Source organism: Schistocerca piceifrons, chromosome 1 (genome assembly GCF_021461385.2).
Source record: "Schistocerca piceifrons isolate TAMUIC-IGC-003096 chromosome 1, iqSchPice1.1, whole genome shotgun sequence".
NCBI lineage: Eukaryota > Metazoa > Arthropoda > Insecta > Orthoptera > Acrididae > Schistocerca > Schistocerca piceifrons.
This window is the reverse complement of record NC_060138.1, coordinates 840,352,747-840,377,569: the sequence shown is the minus strand read 5'-3', so window position 1 is coordinate 840,377,569 and position 24,823 is coordinate 840,352,747. Positions and strand designations below refer to the sequence as shown.

The following is a 24,823-nucleotide window of genomic DNA, read 5'->3' as shown; positions in this document are numbered from 1 at the left end:
TTTAAAGCTCCAAGGCAGCGCATCCCTCAACAATACAGCTGATCCATACTAACATGCACATCCCGTGCCAGTCGTTGCCACACTTATGCCGTAGCCATGACTGTTGTCTGATTGCCTTCGCTTTGGCAGTCAGCACTCAAGTTGCCACCTTATGGTTTGGGCCACACTGTGAGTTCCAGTCATCTCCACCTTAAGGAGAATCGCCACTGCCCACCACAGCTCTCCAGCCTGCAGTTCCGAGTTTGTCAACTGGGTAGTCCTACCACGCACACCAGTCTAGCCCTAGCTACTGGCTGTCTTGTTGTTGCACCACAGATATGCCGGATGCTGCTAGGGCATCTTTGCCAGCATGCTCAGGTCCAAGGGACATCGCCAACCACCTGCTCTCGATACACTGCTCTACATTCATGTATGACTGATAATAAAGAGTATTGGCAACCAATTGGCTGTCTACGTCATCTGCACCCCCACCCACCTCCAGCAGAGAGCAGCTCGTCTACACTTTCCCGCATGATCCATTATACTTCAGATGGTTGTGTGTGTTCTATTGAAGTCTCCAGTGTGATGCATCTCTCCACTGCTAGTTTATTCAGTGCAAGCTGCTTTACCTCTACATAACTATATAGCTTCTGCAGCCTGTATCCATTTTAACCTGTTTGATGTATCTGAGCCTTGATTAATATCCTGGCTCACTGCTGGTAGCAGTAAAAGTTAATTTCCATGTGCCCCCTTAGAAAAGGTTGATGTTTCACGCTTTCAAAAACCTTGGACACATCTGGTAATTGTCAGTTGCTGTTACCCACTATTCCTACACATATCTTCCTCAGCACTGGGATCCAGATACCATTCAGTTTCACAATCTACTCCTGATTAAAATTATTGGCATGTTTAAAAATCTTTATTGCCCTTCTGTACAGCCAAAGGAAATGCCTGCTCATGGTGTCTTCCTTGTTCTGGATGTGGAAGTCTTCAAGAAACAACAATGGCGGAAACACTTAATTTTTCATTTGCAACATTTTGTTGACAGGGAACTAGCAACTTTATTAAATTTCTTAAAGTGTTTATTAATGATTGTATCAACAGTTGCAGTATTTATATGAGGCAACTAGTTTCAAATCTTACAGGTTCATTTTCAAAACTAGCCTACAGAGGCTCCACTGACAGTGGACATCAAGGTGGCAACAGAGGTTGTGTAAATGTTTCAAGAATGAATGCCATAATACACATGTGCCTCTTACCAAGTCAAAATCATAGTGATATGGTGCAGCCTCAATAGGCTGGGCTTGAAAATGAATCTGTAATGTTTGGAACAAGTCACCTAATATAAATACTGCAATTGTTGACAGAATCATTAATAAATGGTTAAAAAGGAACACTTAAATTATTTACAGGCTCTCTCCAAAATTAATGGGAGCAAGATGATAGACCATACTGCAGCTGTTGACAGAATCGGTAGTAAATGCTTTAGAGAAACATTTAAATTATTTATACACAGTCTCCAAAATTGATGGAAGGAGGATTATAGAGAAAGTTAGAAAAATATAATTTCTCTGTTAAAGGCATCAAATATTTGGATGTCTCTTAATATGAAAGTTATAAATCAAACCAAGAAGCATTTAAAAGCCTTTGAGGAACAACCCATTCCCAAGAAGTGTTCCTAGGGAGGATCAACTACTAAATAAATTTTACTTCAAGTGCATCCCAAATACTGTATTCTTTTAACTAACTGAGATAAAAAGGTGTCACATGTTTGGTTGCACAATTGTGACAGAGACTTTGAAACCTTGAAATAGAATCTTAGATCCATCTCACACCTAGCAATGAATAACGTAGAGGACAAATTATATTGGTATGAGGGATGTCAGTCTGGCACTGAATGATACTGTTACACAAGAATGCAGGTGGCAGTAAACATCCATTAGCCTACACTTCTCAACTACGAGGGTTGGAACTTTAATAGTGGCAACTATTTATTTACAGCTCGTACAAAATAGATACCTGCTTCAAAGTTTTAGTATCATTCAAAGTAGTCAGCAGCATTGTGTGGTGGTGGTGGTTAGTGTTTAACGTCCCGTCGACAACGAGGTCATTAGAGACGGAGCGCATGCTCGGGTTAGGGAAGGATTGGGAAGGAAATCGGCCGTGCCCTTTCAAAGGAACCATCCCGGCATTTGCCTGAAACGATTTAGGGAAATCACGGAAAACCTAAATCAGGATGGCTGGAGACGGGATTGAACCGTCGTCCTCCCGAATGCGAGTCCAGTGTGCTAACCACTGCGCCACCTCGCTCGGTCAGCATTGTGTATAACCGGTTGCCAGTGATGTGGAAGTCATAGGATACTCTTAGCAGTGCCAGTTGTGTTGACAACTCGAGCGATGTAGTCTATTGCCCAACAATTTGTAGCAGTTCTGAAGCGAATGCTTTGAAGTATTTCCTTCAGTTTAGAAATCGAGTTGAACTCACGAGGGTGTAAGTCAGAGGAGTGCAGTAGGTGGTATAGCACTTAGCAACCCCATCTGTCAAATAAATCAGTAACAGCTTGCACTGTACGTGCTTGAGCACTGTCCAGCAAAATGATGGTCAGAAGCTGCAGAAAGTGTCACCACTTCTGTCTCTAAGCTGGTCATAGGTTGTGTTCCAAAAATGAACAGCATAGAGACAGAAGTGATGACACTTTCTGCAGGACCTAACCATCATTTTGCAGGACAATGTTCAAGCACGTACAATGCAAGCTGTTACTGATTTTTTTTGGCTGACGGGGCTGCTATTATTTGTGACATTCTTTTTACTGTGCTTATCTGCAACTCAGCATTTCCACCATATTGTGAGTAGCAAATTTCCCTTTGACAATATTGTTACATTCCATCCTGGATTTTCCATTGTTTGAAGTCTATAGTGATGATTGTTTTGAAAATAATTTACTGTTTGACACAATCACACTAACTTCAAACAAAGTTACTGGTTTTGGGCTGGCATTGACTATCCTCAGATCTACAACACAAATAAATTTAAAAATTAAAAGTGAAGTTACACAGATTACATCAAAATTAAAAAACAGTAAAATACAACAAAATAAAGTGAGGTTAAACCACAAAATGTGTGCTATGGGTTTAATCCCACCACTGTGGAAGCCTCATAGTCAAAGAAAATAAATGAAATGTGTCCTGTAGACGTATAAAACTTTTTATCTAAATATGTTAAACTCATGGTGTACTGAGTGCTACAGTACAGGCTGTATCAATCACAGAATACTGAAACATTGTAGGTATGTTCAGCAATCAGTGTGCTCACGGAGTATGCTGAAAAATAGTTTCACTTTTTGCCAACAGGTGATACCCGAGATATGGCCGAGGTATGCACAGAAATGAAGAGGATCCTCCAATCTTGTTATGGCAACAATGAACAGATCATTCAGTCCCACCCAGATTACCAGTGACCAGAAAATACAGCATCTATTTTTGGCAACATTCGCATCTATTCGTGGCAGTTCACATCTGTTCTGGTAAAATTTTGTAAGTGATTAGATGCACTTATAAAAGGTTATCACACTACATTAGTGCAGACAAACAAAGCCTTAGTTTCTTGAAACTGACTGTTAAAAGAGTGGGGATTGTGAACATTTTGACTGAACTGTTTGCTTTTGCAAAAACTTGAGCACTTTTTCTTCTGAAGTGGCCTTTGTATTCCTGGTTTGGCAGTATTTCAGCTTTCAAGAAGGACTGTTCTGTTGGAAAGCAGCAGCATTTTTCCGGCAGTGAAATGAATGTATCACTGAATTAAAGTGTTTCTGGGCATTGTTTGTCTCTTCCCGCCCAATTTGACGATTAGAAAATCTGGAGACTATTAATTTTGACCCCCCCATGAACCATGGACCTTGCCGTTGGTGGGGAGGCTTGCATGCCTCAGCGATACAGATAGCCGTACCGTAGGTGCAACCACAACTGTTGAGTGGCCAGACAAACGCGTGGTTCCTGAAGAGAGGCAGCAGACTTTTCAGTAGTTGCAGGGGCAACAGTCTGGATGATTGACTGATCTGGCCTTGTAACACTAACCAAAACGGCCATGCTGTGCTGGTACTGCGAACGGTTGAAAGCAAGGGGAAACTACAGCCGTAATTTTTCCCGAGGGCATGCAGCTTTACAGTATGGTTAATGATGACGGCGTCCTCTTGGGTAAAATATTCCCCCATTCGGATCTCTGGGTGGGGACTACTCAAGGGGACGTCATTATTAGGAGAAAGAAAACTGGCGTTCAACGGATCAGAACGTGGAATGTCAGATCCCTTAATCGGGCAGGTAGGTTATAAAATTTAAAAAGGGAAATGAATAAGTTAAAGTTAGATATAGTGGGAATTAATGAAGTTCGGTGGCAGGAGGAACAAGACTTTTGGTCAGGCGAATACAGGGTTATAAATAAAAAGTCAAATAGGGGTAATGCAGAAGTAGGTTTAATAATGAATAAAAAAATAGGAATGCGGGTAAGCAACTACAAACAGCATAGTGAACGCATTATTGTGGCCAAGATAGACACGAAGCCCACACCTACTACAGTAGTACAAGTTTATATGCCAACTAGCTCTGCAGATGACGAACAAATTGAAGAAATGTATGATGGAATAAAAGAAATTATTCAGATAGTGAAGGGAGACGAAAATTTAATAGTCATGGGTGACTGGAATTCGGTAGTAGGAAAAGGGAGAGAAGGAAACGTAGTAGGTGAATATGGATTGGGGGGTAAGAAATGAAAGAGGAAGCCACCTGGTAGAATTTTGCGCAGAGTACAACTTAATCATTGCTAACACTTGGTTCAAGAATCATAAAAGAAGGTTGTCTACATGAAAGAAGCCTGGAGATACTGGCAGATTTCAGATAGATTATATAATGGTAAGACAGAGATTTAGGAACCAGGTTTTAAATTGTAAGGCATTTCCAGGGGCAGATGTGGACTCTGAGCACAATCTATTGGTTATGAACTGTAGACTGAAACTGAAGAAACTGCAAAAAGGCGGGAATTTAAGGAGATGGGACCTGGATAAACTGAAAGAACCAGAGGTTGTAGAGAGTTTCAGGGAGAGCGTAAGGGAACAAATGGCAGCAATGGGGGAAAGAAATACAGTAGAAGAAGAATGGGTAGCTTTGAGGGATGAAGTAGTGAAGGTAGCCGAGGATCAAGTAGGTAAAAAGATGAGGGCTAGTACAAATCCTTGGGTAACAGAAGAAATATTGAATTTAATTGACGAAAGGAGAAAATATAAAAATGCAGTAAATGAAGTAGGCAAAAAGGAATACAAACGTCTCAAAAGTGAGATCGACAGGAAGTGCAAAATGGCTAAGCAGGGATGGCTAGAGGATAAATGTAAGGACGTAGAGGCTTATCTCACTACGGGTAAGATAGATACTGCCTACAGGAAAATTAAAGAGACCTTTGGAGAAAAGAGAGCCACTTGTATGAATATCAAGATGGAAACCCAGTTCTAAGCAAAGAAGGGAAAGCAGAAAGGTGGAAGGAGTATATACAGGGTCTATACAAGGGCGATGTACTTGAGGACAATATTATGGAAATGGAAGAGGATGTAGATGAAGATTAAATGGGAGATATGATACTGCGTGAAGAGTTTGACAGAGCACTGAAAGACCTAAGTCGAAACAAGGCCCCAGGAGTAGACAACATTCCATTCGAACTACTGACTGCCTTGGGAGAGCCAGTTCTGACAAAACTCTACCATCAGCTGAGCAAGATGTATGAGACAGGCGAAATAGCCTCAGACTTCAAGAAGAATATAATAATTCTAATCCCAAAGAAAGCAGGTGTTGACAGATGTGAAAATTACCAAACTATCAGTTTAATAAGTCACGGCTGCAAAATACTAACACGAATTCTCTACAGACGAATGGAAAAACTAGTAGAAGCCGACCTTGGGGAAGATCAGTTTGGATTCCGAAGAGATATTGGAACATGTGAGGCAATACTGACCCTTAGAAGCTAGATTACGGAAAGGCAAACCTACTTCTCTAGCATTTGTAGACTTAGAGAAAGCTTTTGACAATGTTGACTGGAATACTCTCTTTCAAATTCTGAAGGTGGCAGGGGTAAAATATAGGGAGCGAAAGGCTATTTACAATTTGTATAGAAACCAAATGGCAGTTATAAGAGTTGAGGGGCATGAAAGGGAAGCAGTGGTTGGGAAGGGAGTGAGACAGGGTTGTAGCCTCTCCCCGATGTTATTCAATCTGTATACTGACCAAGCAGTGAAGGAAACAAAAGAAAAATTCGGAGTAGGTATTAAAATCCATGGAGAAGAAATAAAAACTTTGAGGTTCGCCGATGACATTGTAATTTTGTCAGAGACAGCAAAGGACTTGGAAGAGCAGTTGAATGGAATGGATAGTGTCTTGAAAGGAGGATATGAGATGAACATCAACAAAAGCAAAACGAGGATAATGGAATGTAGTCGAATTAAGTCGGATGATGCTGAGGGAATTAGATTAGGAAATGAGACACTTAAAGTAGTAAAGGAGTTTTGCTATTTGGAGAGCAAAATAACTTATGATGGTCGAAGTAGAGAGGATATAAAATGTAGACTGGCAATGTCAAGGAAAGCGTTTCTGAAGAAGAGAAATTTGTTAACATCGAGTATTGATTGAAGTGTCAGGAAGTCGTTTCTGAAAGTATTTGTATGGAGTGTAGCCATGTATGGAAGTGAAACATTGATGATAAATAGCTTAGACAAGAAGAGAATAGAAGCTTTCAAAATGTGGTGCTACAGAAGAATGCTGAATATTAGATGGGTAGATCACATAACTAATGAGGTAGTGTTGAATAGGATTGGGGAGAAGAGAAGCTTGTGGCACAACTTGACTAGTAGAAGGGATCGGTTGGTAGGACATGTTCTGAGGCATCAAGGGATCACCAATTTAGTACTGGAGGGCAGCGAGGAGGGTAAAAATCGTAGAGAGAGACCAAGAGATGAATACACCAAGCAGATTCAGAAGGATGTAGGTTGCAGTAGGTACTGGGAGACGAAGAAGCTTGCACAGGATAGAGTAGCTTGGAGAGCTGCATCCAACCAGTCTCAGGACTGAAGACCACAACAACAACAACAACAACAACAACAACATTAGTTTTGACCGTTTGTAGGCATTCATAGCTGTGGGCCCCATGCCTGACAACGCTAAAAATTGAACTGACAAGGTACTTAGTGCAGAAGTACAGCTGACCGTACAGTAATATGATTTTTGTGTTAGGGGAAGCACAGTCCAAAAAAGTTAGTGCGGGCACTATTGGCTATAGTAGCAGATAGCCACGAGTGTAAACAAACTAGAATTTTGACCGCCAGATAGCAGAGGAGACGAGCAAGGGAACAGACCCCACCTCCCTGCAGCAATGAAGCAGCCTACAGCAGGACTGACACATTGTTACAGGGATTGCTGATCTCTTCTGGTGTTGTAAGGGTGGTAGTCAAAATCCATGATAGACCAGGACTAGTCACTTCACTTTTTTTAAAATAAGAAAAGAAATGCACAAACCAGGAATTCGGGGATGGCTACTGTGCAACTGCTTGTTGAGGTTACCATTAACGACTTAGTTCAGGCACGATCACTAGCGGTATTCGATGCGACCACAGTACAAAACGTTCACCACCTAATTTGCCATGACAAAAGTGTCCACATTATACCATCTTCTGAGCATTTCTTAGGTGTAAAATGCTATGTCCCATAGCTGATAACTACAATGTTGCATTACATAGTGTGTATCTTAACATTATGCCGTCCGGTGACACCACAGTGGTGTTGCGCACAAAATAGCAATCAACGGCCTGCGAGACGACGGTTTTGTCATGTGCATAGTATCGCTCAGTGGCCGGTGACACCACAGTGGTGTCTTGAGCATAGTATTGCACAGTGGCCGGCAACAGCACTTCAGTATCTTTTATATTCTGTTGGTGTTTTGTTTAGGTAACAATAAATTACACACATCAACAAGTTTTTTGTTTTTATAAGTACTTGTGCCTTTTCATCATGGCAGACGAAAGAGACAGTATGATTAGTTATTATGAATGTGTGGAAGTCTTGTCTAACATTCCCGATGACTTGGCCGATTGGGAAGAAGACATTGGAGATCCAAAAAATGGAAGTGAAGCAGAATTGTCAGAAGATAGTGAAATATGTCCAAGAAGGATTGGGCAAATGCTACGGTTGCCAACTGATTCGGATGAATCAGATGAAGAAGACAGTGCACAGTGGTCAGACTTTGATTTACCGAGGACCAATAATAAATTTGAAGAATCTCCGGGTTCAAACATACTTCCCAAAGATACACGCAGTGTCAAGGATATCGTAGAATTATATACTGGGAGCAATCTATTTGAATATATTAGCAACGAAACCAACAAGTACTACAGTCAAAAATGCAATAGAAGGAAACAGGATCAAAAAAATGCCAAATCTGTCAACGTTATCGGACCTGAACTTAGAAAATGGTTTGGGCTTGCTATCCTTATGGGAATTGTAAAAAAAAGCAAGTATCGATGATTATTGGTCAACGAATCCATTGGCAGACACACACATATTTCATAAAACGATGTCCCGTAACCGAATCAGACAAATATTATCATTTTTACATTTCTCCAACAGGAACAATAAATCGGATAATGCCAACTGGCTTTTCAAAGTGCAATTCATAATTGATTACTTTCCAAAAAGTTTAAAGAAATGTTTAATCTAAATGAAAAGATCTCAATTGAAGAAGGAATGATACTGTGGTGTTGGCGATTAAATTTCAAAGTCTACAATTCGTCGAAAACTACCAAATATGGCATACTCATTCGGATTCTGTGTGATTCAAGAACAGAATACATTTTCTCATTCAAGATATATTCCGGCACTGGACAGCCTTTAGCAAAATGTGATGGAACTATTGACACTTTGTGATTCTTGAGTTTCTCCCGGCGTATTTGATAATCAAAATATCCACGTGTGTGCTGCCGGTCTACAGTGTCCAACGGGCACAATAATTTTGCGATCATACATGTCGCCATCATCAGGTGAACTGACTGAGCTCCTGTGAAATTCGCACCAATGACGACCTCATAAACCGTGACTGTGGCTATAATCTTAGCAAGGCTTGGGAACCAGCGATTGGGTTAATCAAGAGTAAATCGAGCAAACGTATAGTTGTGACGACCACGGCAGACAGAGCCATCACACCGACGTCACCTCAGACGCCATCGCAATCTGTTCCACTGCGTGACCGTGGTGCGGGGCGCGGATGGCGGAGGGAGTGCGCCGCGGGCGGAGGGTATTTAAATCGGTCGCAATGATACATTGTTGTGTTCATAAACTTTTTATTTGGAAACAGGTTCTTATGCACATTATCTTTTGAAACTGGGCTTTGACAGATGGTGTACAGTATCAGTAACTGAAAATTGGGACATGAAAGGGAAGCAGTGGTTGGGAAGGGAGTGAGACAGGGTTGTAGCCTCTCCCCGATACTATTCAATCTGTATATTGAGCAAGCCGTAAAGGAAACAAAAGAAAAGTTCGGAGTAGGAATTAAAATCCATGGAGAAGAAATAAAAACTTTTGAGGTTTGGCAATGACATTGTAATTCTGTCAGAGACAGTAAAGGACTTGGAAGAGCAGTTGAAAGGAAATGGATAGTGTCTTGATAGGAGGGTAGAAAATGAACATCAACAAAAGCAAAACAAGGATAATGGAATGTAGTCGAATTAAGTCGGGTGATGCTGATGGAATTAGATTAGAAAATGAGACACTTAAAGTAGTAAAGGAGTTTTGCTATTTGGGGAGCAAAATAACTGATGATGGTCGAAGTAGAGAGGATATAAAATGTAGACTGGCAATGGCAAGGAAAGCATTTCTGAAGAAGAGAAATTTGTTAACATCGAGTATTGATTTAAGTGTCAGGAAGTCGTTTCTGAAAGTATTTGTATGAAGTGTAGTCATGTATGGAAGCGAAACATGGACGATAAGTAGTTTGGACAAGAAGAGAACAGAAGCTTTCGAAATGTGGTGCTACAGAAGAACGCTGAAGATTAGATGGGTAGATCACACAACTAATGGGGAGGTATTGAATAGGATTGGGGAGAAGAGAAGTTTGTGGCACAACTTGACTAGAAGAAGGGATCATTTGGTAGGACATGTTCTGAGGCATCAAGGGATCACCAATTTAGTACTGGAGGGCAGCGTGGAGGGTAAAAATTGTAGAGGGAGACCAAGAGATGAATACACTAAGCAGATTCAGGAAGGATGTAGGTTGCAGTAGGTACTGGGAGATGAAGAAGCTTGCACAGGATAGAGTAGCATGGAGAGCTGCATCAAACCAGTCTCAGGACTGAAGACCACAACAACAACATGCAGAAAATAAAGCTATATCTGAGAAAGTAGTTCATATGGCTTCCACCAGCAATGAAATAGTGATGTAATTTTGCGTTTTTGCATTTTGAGGCAAAATTCCTATCGATTTTGCATTTATCACAAAATGTGAATTTTTCCTGTTCCTACAGAGTACATAGAAGCCATAAAACCCATTCAGTTGGCCATCCCAGAGGAACTCAGTCCGACATTAACTGAATACCAGTGATGTATTCCATCTCTCTGGTTTCTTGGGGAAGATGTGGATGAATATGGTAGAGTCCTCATACCGAAAATTCTCCACACTTTTCTGGAGGACAATTGCCACCACTGAGTAATTCACATCAGGAGTACGGAGTATCTAAAGGGGGTATTTTGCAGATGATTGAGTTTTGAAGCATGGGAGTGTATGGGGGCACTTATCACACACAACATATGTGATGTTATTTCCACTACTCCCTCCATGGCTGCCACACTACATATTCATGTGAAATCTAAAAGACCAACCCAGAAAGTGTAGTAGTACAAGAACCATTCTGCATCTTCTTTGAATATCGGGGTTACAGCAAACAAAACTATAAGAAGACTGTGTTGTATCAGTGATTGAATACATAAAATGGCTTTCTTCGTTCCCAACATGGTTATATAGTTTCAGATTGGAGGCAGAAGGAAAAAGCTCAGTGTGCTATGCATAGGCAGCTACATCATAAGTCCATTTGTGATGAAGGAAAGGGTACTAAGACTTCTGTGGCTCAGATAAACATTACTTCCGTGGGAAAAACAGTTGTTGCTCTTCACAGTGTCATGCATCATTAGATTGTGCAAGTAAGAGTCTCAGACCTACAAGCCTGAGTAGGACAACTCAATGTGTGCTAAACACAAGAAGCCAACCGAGCTTCACAGCAAAGTCACTGATTGAGGATTTGAAATTGCAGACCTTAGATCAGAAGGAAATAACTATTTGTTCATTTGAATCAAAGCCTATACCTTCACATCACTGCAGTTTTATTCAGTTTAATATGAAAGGGCTTTGGAAGAATTCTTTAGTGTCACTCATTGCCTTTGAAAGTCTTCATTTAGGGTTGCTACAATTTTCCCCAAGTGAAACTCCCTGGTCTTATTCTGATCTCCAGACAAGTTTTATGATTTTTCCCTAAGAAGCTCTGATATCTCAAAGGTAAGTTAAGATGTAACTTGACATTCTATCTTTGCAGCTATGGTACACGAAACAAAAGTGCAAACGAAGAAATATCTAAAAAAGATAGTGTTATGAGAAAGCAAGCCAAATGGTATGTGTGTTTCATTAAGACCATTGATGTTATTTTACTTCAATAAAATGAAACACATTTGGTGACAAAAATATGCATTTCCTTGGAGTCACAAGACAGATTTAAAATACCTTCACTAATTTCAGAAATAACCTCAGAAGAAAGTAGGCCTCTTGAAAAAAAAGTGTAAGTAGGGGAAGAATTGTGTAAACTAACACTGTAGGTGACCACCAATTAAATGTTGGTTCTATTATGTTCGTTATTCTCAGTTATTACCCACTGTGTTATACCTATTATTTTACAGGTATTGCTCGATTTTTCTTTCGAGAAATATATGAGTACATAATGTGCAAACCGCCATCAACTGACACAATTTTCTTCTTATCGTCCATACTTTCAAACATATACACTACTTTTGTAGTGCCAATATGTACTAGAAAAAATAAAATGTCAATAAAATGCCACACTGCACAACATACTTGTTGTGAAAGAGTCGAAATTCCTGAACTCAATCACCCTTGGCCTCTGGCCTGCTGAGGAGCACTGCAGTCTTGGGTCCATGGATAAACCACAAAAATGTGCTGCATTACACCACAATTAAACAGACCTGTCCTGTGGGCTGATCAGTAAGACTAGATCCGATGGGCAGGGTTTGCACATTAGTGGGAACCCGAATGGCTTCAGATCAGCAGGTCCGAACCATTACAGATACCTGCAGAAACAGCCTGCAGTTTTGGCCTGTCATGGTAATCCAATTGTGTGGCCAGCTATTTGCAAGCCACTGGCAGCATTTCGATGAAATGAAGACTGTGGTGATCAATCCATGCAACAGATAACTTGAACAAATTCTCTGAGAATCAATAATAATGAGGATAGGTAGCAATTCACCATAAAGATGATTGCTGAGCCACAGACATGCACATGGAAAAGACAATCATCCTCTCACAACTAAATTTTCATTCATAGCTTTTGTCAGAAAACAAGAGCACAGACACATTCACACAATCACTCAGACACAAACACAACACATGCACACATGACCACTACCTAATGCTTCTGAGTCTACAGTCTCTGAGAATCAGATCCAAACAAAGGAAAATCGTAGATGAAAATAACAAGATTGCTCCATAAAACCAAAATATCCATTCATACAACACAAGAAATAATCAAGATTTACATATGCAGTTTTCACATACAACACTAAAACAAAAAGGACCCTTGCAAGCAGGAAAAAAAACTGTATAACAAACTACCTAAAGAAATTAAGGCAATAACTGGCATGCATAAATTCAAAACTGCAGTGAGTGACTACTTGCTACAGAATTGTTACTACAGTGCTAATGAATTTTTATCTACAATGTAAATATGTGAAAAAATTAAATAATTTATACAATTAAGGCCAAAATAAGAAATGTGTACATTAGATTTATTTGTGTATTACATGTGGTCTATTACATATATGTGTGTGTCTGTATAATCAAGGCCAAAAGTATGAAATGTGTGCGTGTAAAATTTACTTGTGAAATGTTATTCCCATATATTAGAGTTATATTGCTATATACTGAAAACCATACAACAGCTTTTTTCTGTTAAACTTTATTGCAAATTATTTGACTTGTCCTATACCATTATGTACCCCTGTACAGTGTATGATTCACAGGACCAATAAATATGCAATACAATACAATACACTCCTCATGCCCCTCGCCCACAGCTGCTAGGCTAGCAACAAGAAGTGATGGCAGCACTGACTGCTGCAAGCTGAGAGGAGTGGTAGGAAGGGGAGAAACAGTAGTAATGAGGGAATGGAGAAGTGGCGCACACACTCAGCAACACCTAGCCCGCAATGATGCATGACACCACAGTAAACAAACCATTTCATCTACTGAGACAAAAATGAGATTTTTCCATTTTTATTTATTTATTTTTTATTTCCATGATGTGTGTGAAACTCCCTGACATTCCCTGTTTCCAGAACCTGTGGCGACCCTGTCATTTGATTTCACACTAGCCACCTGTTCCACAACATATAACGTGTTTATCATACGCCTGCAAGATTACAATAACAGATCCAAAAACCCACCAACGAAATATTTGCCGTGGATATTCTCATAGGAGGCAATTTTTGTTATAAATCTGTGAAGGACAGTTCCCCAATAGACATCTCTGAATCTTTAGTGTTAGTTTCTTCCATATGTGGCTGATTACTTAGAGGAAACAAGTCACGAGCCTGTGTGCATGTAGCTCTGGTAAATTTCGTTCATTCTGACTGGTCTACTCTGCCCTCGGATAATGACTTCAAATGCTTTTGAGACTTGGAGACTATAAGAATTACTGCCAATCAAGATCGATCCATGAGCAACGAGGACAGGAGACTTCTTGAGGAGTTCAGAGCATCTTTCTGTAGAATGGATCAACAAGCAGTGGTTTCACTTCCCAAAGACAGGACTAAACCCTCCCAACTGCAGACTGACTTCAGAGAAATGAGTCAACCACCTGAGGACAAGATTTCAACATCAAGAAGCCTTTAGGCAACTGTATCACTTAACTCTCAGAGAAGGCACTGTTTTATCTCCCTCATTATGCAATGAAGATAGAGAAATGTGGGAAGACCAAGAGGAGGATAGTCTTTGATGTATCATCTCACAAAAGCAATGCCTCTCCTCTGAACGAGATGCTTGAGGCAGCACCGAATCTACTACTTGAGACCTTAGGAATTTTACTGTGATTCAGACTACATTCCATTGCTATTGTCATGGACATCACACAGGCATTCTTTCGATTGCTCTTGCATGAAGAAGACAAAGACTTCATCACATTCTTCTGGTTCATAATTATCCAGAAGAAAACAGGATATCTTCAAATGATGGATAATGCAAGAATGTGTAGACGTTCTAAATAAAATTAGTAATTTCAAACTTGCCAGCAGCTTTTGTAGAAAAAACAAATCTCGTGGGGGCTCCTGTATCTTACTGCATTCCTCCTTAAACTTTAAAGTGAAAGAAGATTTTAGTTATCTAAATGAAGAATGTATTTTTGAAAGCTGTTGTGTAGAGCTGTGTGATTTAAATACTGTGATAATATCAATTTACAGAATTAGTGGGAGTTCTGCTAGTAAATTGTTCTTAGAAAAATTTCAATATCACTTAGATAAACTTAAATAAATAAATTGTGACTGCAGGGGACTTCAACTTAAATACATTAATTGAAAGCAGTGACATTGAAAAATTTCATGATTTAATCCAAAAATCTGGCTTCATGTTAAACTTTACTATGAGCAACCTGCATAGATAATATCGTTACAAATTATCGGTTTGATGATACAAGGATCTGGGGATATCTGATCACTCAGCTTTGTTTCTAGAGTTCCCCAAAGCAGAGAAACTAAAATCTGAATCTTATATAAGAAGGAATTTTAGCAAAGAAAAATTTAGGGAGTTGTTTTGTGATATGTGAAAGGTTATAAGCTGGCCTTTAGACCACTGTAATTCAAGCAATAAAAATTTTGATAAATTTCCAAATTGTTTTTTGGGGGTATTCAATGAAACATTTCCCCCAAAATCCTATCAAAAGAGAGTCAGGAATAAACAAAATTGGATTACACCAGGTATGAAAATTTCAAGTGCCAGAAAAAAAACAGCTGCACAATGAGCTCAAAGTAAATATAAACCCTAATTTTGTAACTTATGTTAAGTGCTGTAAGTGATACTGGCAGCAAAAAAACTGGCAAATAGTATATTCATAAACAAACAAAGAAATAAAACAAAGGCAGTCTGGTCCAGTGCTTCTTGACAGTTTCCACCATTTCAAGCAATTTGTTATTTGAGAGACACACTTTTTCCTTTCATCACTTTGGTGCTCATTCTTTATGGTCCAAACTCCAAATTGAATTTTGGATAATCAGAGCTCATTAGGCAATCAAAAGAGTGCTACACTTTTGGTTGTCATTTCAGATCCCGGAGTAACTGTGAGTGCAACAGATTGAAGCACCACTGTCATTTGAACAAGTTTTGCCTGCTAAACCATTAGCTGTAACAGGGATATACTTTGCTGGACAATTATTCACTAAAATCAGAAGAGAAATGCGCAAGTCACATATTGCTCTATCATATGAGCTACTGCACAAGCAGTGCACCTCAACCTCTGTACACACTTGTCAACAGATAAGTTTCTCGAGTCACTCCAGTGATTCACTGGAAGACATGGACAAGCCCATACGACTCACACAAAGGATGTGAAAACATTAAATTTTGCAAATTTGGAACAAGCACAGCATTGGAAGGCCACCACAAAAACTTGCCACTTTCTTGCCAACCATGGTATTACATGGAAATTCATTGCCTCATGCGCAGCGTGGTGGGAAAGATGGCAGGATCTATAAGTGGTTGCCTGAGGAAGGCTCAGTGATGAATTACTGAACACCACCCTCATTAGTACTAAAGCTACAGTTAACTCTAGGGCTGTCACACAAGGAGACGATGCAGATGCACTGACCCCTTCCCATTTACTGAGTGGAGAGAACTCTTGACAATTCCTACATCAAAAACGAACTTAGCAAAAGAATTTTGGCTGAGGCAGCAACTCTCTGACAGCTTTTGGAAATGTTGGATGAAAGAACATCTGTGGAACTGAAGAAGTTCCATGAATTTAAATGTCCACTACGATGACTCAAAATTCTGCCCTGGAGACAACGTTCTAGTACAAGGGGAAATGCGCCCACGACAGGTCTGGAAGAAGGCCAGAACAGAGAGAGCACTACCAGGGAGAGATGAGCAGGATAAGAACAATAATCCTCTGCACAGCAGAAGGTCACACCATCAGTTGTCCTGTGCCGCCGGACCTCTAAGAGGTTGATCAGGGTGGGGAGGATGAGAGTCTATCTGTTTATTCTTTGGAGGAATATCTCTGACTTGTTGCTATTTCTCAATATATGTAGTTCTGTGATGAGAAATATTGTTTTTGTTAGTACACTCTGTTGTGACTACATTTTTATGACACTCTTGTTCAACTGATTCTTAGGAACAGCTCATCATAAGAGGACTGTTACCACATATGATTAAAAATGAGTGTTTCAAAGAAAAGCTGCACGTTTCATCATGAGTTCATTTACTAAGTGCTCATCTCATTCCTGTGACACATCTGCCACTGGAAGAAACCATTGTGCAGCTTGGAGAGATTTAATCGAGGCTCACTAACATCTGTTCCTCCCATATTCCTAAAAGAGTTGAACAGAGGCTGCAACAATGTAAGGTGGATAGCAGAGTGTAGATGCAGAAATGTGGCATGTTGACAGACGTAGGGGGAGAGAGTCTGTGACCATTAAATGACAGAGAAAATGTGAATACCATATAAATACAGAGCACTGGACATGACTTACACATACAAGCTAACCCTTTTTTAGTAACTCTGAAATCTCTGGTGGCATCGTCTCTGAACTCATGACTCATGACAGAAACCAAAGTGCCTGTATTTTTCAACAATCAACAGTTGTACACCACTGTGAGCAAGTTATATCTTCCATAGAACTATGTACTGAATTTATTTATTTGTGCTTTCCACGAGTACTAAGACACTGAAACTCTATACTGGTATACTGCTCATCTTGTTTCACATTGTAATTTTTTTATTTTTATTTTTTATCTTCTCTCACTCTCAGCTCTGCTTGTCAACCCTCAACCATTTCCTTTCTGTGCACATCACACTCCTCTTAATTTTTACACATATGATTTAATGACATTTTTACATGGAATTCATTCAAAGCAGAATACCTGGGAATATTTGATAAGATCGAATAGTCACCAGTGGTGGTCAAGAGTACAGATGCATACTTCTGTGATACATGAAAGATCAACACGTCAATATCTGGATAGTCAAGGAGCAATCAAACTGCAAACCACACCATTATGAACTGCTGCGGTGGCAGCTTGCTGAAATTAATGAGTTCCATTACTAATTTCAGTTGCTGCTCCTGGCACACTAAAAGTGACAATTTCTGCCCTGTTGTCTCTTTACCAAATTAATATAATTTGTTGCCTACTTCACTAATATCGGCAGGTGTTTTTTGTACAGCTGCTAAACTATTCCTCTGGGTCTACATCGAGAGATTTAATGTACCCTTCAGCACTTTCACCCTTTATAAAAATATTTCAATTCTCAAAGCTCAGAATACACTATTTAATGTGATGTACCTTTTGATGACCTCAACTTATGTTTATAACAATACAATTGTGGACAAACCTTGGGTGAACACTGGATCCTGCTGCTGAGAGCTGTAAGTGGCAGTGGGAATACCAGCAAGAGGATCTGCCAAAACATCCACTCCACTTGAGTTGCTTGCAGAATCGAACACTGTGGATGTAGTACTCTCCTCAGGCACAGCTGGCAGTTTAGAATAAGACAGCAGCTCTGCAGCAGAAGGAAGTGCGACTATTAAAAAAAAATGCACATTTCACGAAAATAGATACTTGAGATATGAAAGAGATGGTATTCGAAAGAAACATTGATAACATTAGCTAATTTCCACTTTTCCACTTAATAATATAAAGATGACATATTATGTCCTTAGTTCCAATGTCCACACTTTTCTTCGGCATTAATTTACCAATTCACCCCACTGTACAGCAAACCATCTTGTAGATACTGATAAGACATGATTCTGAGTGTTACATTCTGACGCCAGATTTTTTATCAAGCTTCCCGTTTATGACATTTGTAAGAATTTGTGCCAGAAGGAATGAAAAATAATGACTTAGAAATAAGTTGGTGTATTTGGTGGAATAGGTTGAGGACGTGAGTAACATAGATGTATAGAACAGTAGTGGGGGAGGTGGACCAGCAAGGCAAGGGAGCTCTTAAAACCAAACTGAAGGCAGGTCATTTTGCATACAGAACAGGCAAGCAGAAAAAGGGATTAAATTCACTCCCATTCCATACTTGGACTAAACTGTGTACAGTACACGCAAAATGTTGAATGAACTCTGCCATGATGCTGCTTATAAATGAGTACACCAGAATTATTGTGAAAAAGGTTGTAGTTTTTATTACTGATTTATTATAACGAGTCCCACATCAAATGTCCCAGTTTAGAACTATTCTCGGTATTCACCTCCACGAACTGCTGCCAGCCAATGACATTCAGTATAATTGCTGGTGCCTTGATGTGAGGCACACAGGATGGCTATAGGTACAATTCTCCTGACTCTGCTGCAGCAATACTTCGGCAATGATACAACTATATTAATAATTATCTGCAGCGACTCTCTGTAAGGCTTGGCAATATGAAAGGTGTCCTTCCCCCTCTCTACCACACATCGAGCAGGTGCCTAAGATAGATGCCAGTTGATGTACGCCATGTGGAAGTGTGTCTCTGGAGAATGGCTATAGAATACGATACTGCAGATCAAATTGTGAAAAATACCTGGTCTTTGTTATCATATAATATTCATCACTGGATTATGCCAAAGAAATGGGAGTATCTGTGGAGGGCTCGTGTTGCGAACACACTTTCATACCTGGCTATGAGACATGTTCATATGAAATAAAGCTCCCATAGTAGAGGCGTATGAGCCATGGGGCTGGGAGTGGAACAGTTGCAAGGAATTTAAGAATTTTCTGCCGACTTGGTACTGTGGAAGAATACCAGCTGGGCAACTTGTGGCAGAATAAAAGGCATGGTATTCCTCTTTCCAGGGCTCAATTAAAGGCAGCCTAAGCCTACTAGAAGTTAGGGTTGAATTGTTTAAGCCCCTCAGTTCCACACTACATTTTAACAAACTAATAATCTATTGCCCTGAAGCCATGCGACCAGCGCAAGTCATAAAGATAAGTTATTTTAGATTATAACAACATTTAGTTTAGTACTGATTACTTGGTAAATAGGCGTATTAGTGTGCTTTTTAAGCATACCATGAAATATTTCATTTCACTTTATGTAATATAGCATAAAACATGAAAAGATCATCCTCTTGCGTAAAATATTCTGGAAGTAAAATAGTCCCCTGTTCGAATCCCCCGGCAGGGACTACTCAAGAGGACATCGTTATCAGGAGAAAGAAAACTGGCATTCTACAGATCGGAGCATGGAATGTCAGATCCCTTAATCGGGCAGATAGGTTGGAAAATTTAAAAAGGGAAATGGATAGGTTAAAATTAGATATAGTGGGAATTAGTGAAGTTTGGTGGCAGGAGGAACAAGACTTTTGGTCAGACAAATACAGGGTTATAAATACAAAATGAAATAGGGGTAATGCAGGAGTAGGTTTAATAATGAATAAAAAAATAGGAGTGCAGGTAAGCTACTACAAACAGCATAGCGAACGCATTATTGTGACCAAGATAGACACGACCACACTACTACAGTAGTACAAGTTTATATGCCAACTAGCTCTGCAGATGACGAAGAAATTGAATAAATGTATGATCAAATAAAATAAATTATTCAGATAGCGAAGGGAGACAAAAATTTAATAATCAGGGGTGACGAATTCGGTAGTAGGAAAAGGGAGAGAAGGAAACGTAGTAGGTGAATATGGATTGGGGGTAAGAAATGAAAGAGGAAGCCGCCTGGTAGAATTTTGCACAGAGCACAACTTAATCATAGCTAACACTTGGTTCAAGAACCATAAAAGAAGGTTGTATACATGGAAAAAGCCTGGAGATACTGACAGGTTTCAGATAGATTACATAATGGCAAGACAGAGATTTAGGAACCAGGTTTTAATTTGTAAGACATTTCCAGGGGCAGATGTGGACTCTGACCACAATCTATTGGTTATGAACTGTAGATTAAAACTGAAGAAACTGCAAGAAGGTGGGAATTTAAGGAGATGGGACCTGGATAAACTGACTAAACCAGAGGCTGTACAGAGTTTCAGGGAGAGCATAAGGGAACAATTGACAGGAATGGGGGAAAGAAATACAGTAGAAGAAGAATGGGTGGCTCTCAGGAGTGAAGTAGTGAAGGCAGCAGAGGATCAAGTAGGTAAAAAGACGAGGGCTAGTAGAAATCCTTGGGTAACAGAAGAAATATTGAATTTGATTGATGAAAGGAGAAAATATAAAAATGCAGTAAATGAAGCAGGCAAAAAGGAATACAAACATCTCAAAAGTGAGATCGACAGGAAGCGCAAAACGGCTAGGGGACAAATGTAAGGATGTAGAGGCTTATCTCATGAGGGATAAGATAGATACTGCCTACAGGAAAATTAAAGAGCTCTTTGGAGAAAAGAGAACCACTTGTATGAATATCAAGAGCTCAGATGGAAATCCAGTTAAACAATGAAGGAAAAGCAGAAGAGTGGATGGAGTATATAGAGGGTCTATACAAGGGCGATGTGCTAGAGGTCAATAGTATGGAAATGGAAGAGGATGTAGATGAAGATGAAATGGGAGATATGATACTGCGTGAAGAGTTTGACAGAGCACTGAAAGACCCGAGTCGAAACAAGGCCCCGGGAGTAGACAACATTCCATTAGAACTACTGACACCCTTGGGAGAGCCAGTCCTGACAAAACTCTACCATCCGGTGAGCAAGATGTATGAGACAGGCGAAATACCCTCAGACTTCAAGAAGAATATAATAATTCAAAAAAAAAAAAAAAAAAAAAAGAAAGAAAGAAAGAAAGAGGTGTTGGCAGATATGAAAATTACCGAACTATCAGTTAACGGCTGCAAAATACTAACGCGAATTCTTTACACACGAATGGAAAAACTAGTAGAAGCTGATCTTGGGGAAGATCAGTTAGGATTCGATAGAAACACTGACCCTACGACTTATCTTAGAAGCTAGATTAAGGAAAGGCAAACCTACGTTTCTAGCATTTATAGACTTAGAGAAAGCTTTTGACAATGTTGACTGGAATACTCTCTTTCAAATTCTGAAGGTGGCACGGGTAAAATACAGGGAGCGAAAGGATATTTACATTTTGTACAGAAGCCAGATGGCAGTTATATGAGTTGAGGGACATGAAAGGGAAGCAGTGGTTGGGAAGGGAGTGAGACAGGGTTGTAGCCCATCCCCAGTGTTATTGAGCAAGCAGTGAAGGAAACAAAAGAAAAATTTGGAGTAGGTATTAAAATCCACGGAGAAGAAATAAAAACCTTGAGGTTCACCTATGACATTGTGATTCTGTAAGAGACGACCTTGGCCCATTTAACAACCAAAAACAAAGAAATAGTGGTTGCTGGTGACTTCAATGTAGATTTCCTTAAAGACTCTCCCAATAAGAACTTATCTGAGTTAGTAACACTATCATTCAACTTAATTCCCACTGTAAAGTTCCCAACTACGGTAGCCAATTGCTCACAAACAGCCATTGATAATATTTTTATAGAAAAGTCCAAAGAACAAAATTATATTACAAAACAAATAGTCCATGGCCTCTCAGACCATGACATGCAGTTCCTTCTGTTAAATGTTAATACTGAACAGGATATAAAATCTCTTAAATCTGAACTAAAGAGGGTAATCAATAAGACAAAAATGGATTATTTTAGGACACTCCTCAGAGACATTCACTAGAGTGCTCATGGCATGAAGGAAAAATATAAAACTTTTGCTAATAAAGTGCTTACCTTATTTGAACACCGTTGGCAGCACTAGTGCAGATCACACAAGCTTGAATATTAAGCTCGTGAGGATAGGTAATTAATTCTACCATAACTGTCAATGAAGTTAATATTACACCATAACGAAGTTAATTAGATTCTGTTTTACATTATCAATTGAAGGTTTTTTATGTATTTAAAAAAACCTAAGGGCTGGTTTCCGTGTACTTTGGACATAGGTCTACATACAAATTTAAGACATTTCTTTAAGTATTAAGGTTATTTTCATTATACATACATTTAGTAGTGCCATATCTAATCGAGGAATTAAAGGTTTTAAGTTCCTTCCTTTATTTCCTTTCAAAACACTTTAAGTACGTATTGCGCATACACAATCTTAAGCCTAATTTTTTGGGTATAAAAGTTTTGATTTTTAATGTTAGTTTAGCTGCAGTACATTACTGTATGTATAATAGTATACACATATTACTGTTTCACATAACTTTAGTGACTCTTGTGATCTGTAGTTAATAGTATATTACTGTTATTGCCTAGATAAATTTTTTAATAATATTGTAAACAACATGAACGAGAAGCATAACATAGTACCATCCGGGACTGGAGGAACTGAATTACATTCTCTACCAGGGTTTCGATTACCTCTCATCATGCCCTGAAATGAGAAATGTCCTGCCCACTATCCTTCCCACCCTTCCTACAGTGGTACTCCGCCGTCCACCGAACCTACACAATATACTCGTCCATCCTTCCACAACCCCTGCTCCCAATCCTTTGCCTCGTGGTTCATACCCCTGTAATAGACCTAGATGCAAGACCTGTCCCACACATCCTCCTACCACCACCTACTCCAGTCCGGTCACTGACATCACCTATCCCATCAAAGGCAAGGCTAACTGTGAAACCAGTCATGTGATTTACAAGCTAAGCTGCAACCACTGTGCTGCATTTTATGTAGGTACAACAACCAACAAGCTGGCTGTCCACATGAATGGCCATCGACAAACTGTGGCCCACACTGTTGCTGAACACGTTGCCAAACATGATACCCCCATCTCAATGACTGCTTCACAGCCTGTGCCATATGGATCCTTCCCACCAACACCAGCTTTCTGAATTGCACCGGTGGGAACTTTCCCTGCAATACATCCTACGTTCCCATAACCCTCCTGGCCTCAACCATTGTTAGTCACTGTCCTCACCCATCCAGCCCCCTCCCTGTTCCCATTCCTGCACTACACAGTTCGTCATTTCACTGCCACACCCAGTCTTCTAATGTCTTTTTATTTCTCTCCTTTCCACTACTTATCCCACCCCCCACTCTCCACTATCTCTCCTGCCCTTGCAGCACTTCACTGTCTGCCACCCCCACCATACTATCCCTCCCCCTGCCTGTCCCAGCCTCCTCCTTACCCCCACCCAGTTGCCACTACCATTATGCACTGGTGCTGCTGCTCACAGTGTGGTTTCAGTTGTCTGAGACTGCAGACATGTGTGCAAGTTGCATTTGTGTGTGTGTGTGTGTGTGTGTGTGTGTGTGTGTGTGTGTGTGTGTGTATTGCTGACAAAGGCCTTAATGGCTGAGAGCTAGAATTGTTTGAAGCTTTTTGTTGTGCCTATCGCGGCTCACCATCTCCGCTATATGGTGAGTGAGAAGTGTTTGAGCTGCCATAGGAAAGTCAGTTCTGGGGTTCTGTGCAGCAGCAGTTGTGGCAGATGGTTACATTGAGGTGAATGTAGTGGCATGGGAATTGGAGAAGTAAATGGGTCTCTTCCAGGGTATTGCAGATTATGTTCAAGGGATAGGAAAATAACAGAACAGGAAGGGAAGATTAGAGCCCTTCAGGCTGAACTGGATATTGCTAGGGAGGAACTGATGAGGTTAAGGGGGGGGGGGGGGGGGGGGTGAAGACAGGTGAGAAGTGGTGGCCAGGAACAGGGTACACAGAAAGAGAACAGTATCTCACAGTTTCATCATTGGCACAAACAACATATTTGCCTTGCTACCTCAGTCAACTACGGAAGAAGCTGAAGTAGATGTAAGTGTAGTCATCACTCAATAGACTTTCACTAGGAAACCAACAGTTGCAAAAAAAAGTAGAAAGTAGGAGGAAAGTTCTGTTGTTAGGTAGTAGCCATGGAACAGGTGTGGGCCAGACCTTGCAGGAAAAATTAGAGGTTACAGGTATTTTCAAGCCCAATGCACATCTTAGCCAAGTGATAGAGGATGTAGAATCCTTGTGTAAGAGTTTTACAAAGCAGGAGCGTGTTGTGGTAGGGGGTGGAGTGGGCAACAGTATTGATAGGGATCAGGGCTACAATATTGAGTGTGATCTGGTAAAAATAGCATCAGCAATGAACCATACAAATGTTGGCTTGGTTCCTGCTTTCATGTGGTATGATCGGCCCGAATTGAACAGCTTTGTCAGGAGGGTCAATATGGAGCTAGATCAGCTGTTTCGGGTGGCTACTTTGTCAGGCGTAGGTTTGGTTCCTGTTGATGGAGTTGGTAGATTGGACTTTGCGAGACGTGCCCTGCATCTCAAAAGGAAAGGGAAGCATAAACTGGCTGGAATGATAGCAAAATCTTTAAGGTGGGCACTGAAACTCATGGGAGTAC

At 40.1% G+C, this 24,823-nt stretch overlaps 1 protein-coding gene across 2 annotated transcripts in view; it reads right to left on the bottom strand.

Moving 5' to 3' along the window:
- Positions 1-24,823, bottom strand: part of LOC124715014 (MLX-interacting protein) — a 377,416-nt gene that overhangs the window by 143,315 nt on the left and 209,278 nt on the right. For both annotated transcript variants that reach the window (XM_047243067.1, XM_047243069.1), the window contains one exon: positions 17,877-18,044. In XM_047243067.1, the coding sequence (XP_047099023.1) occupies positions 17,877-18,044 (168 nt within the window). The remainder of the gene's footprint in view (positions 1-17,876; positions 18,045-24,823) is intronic.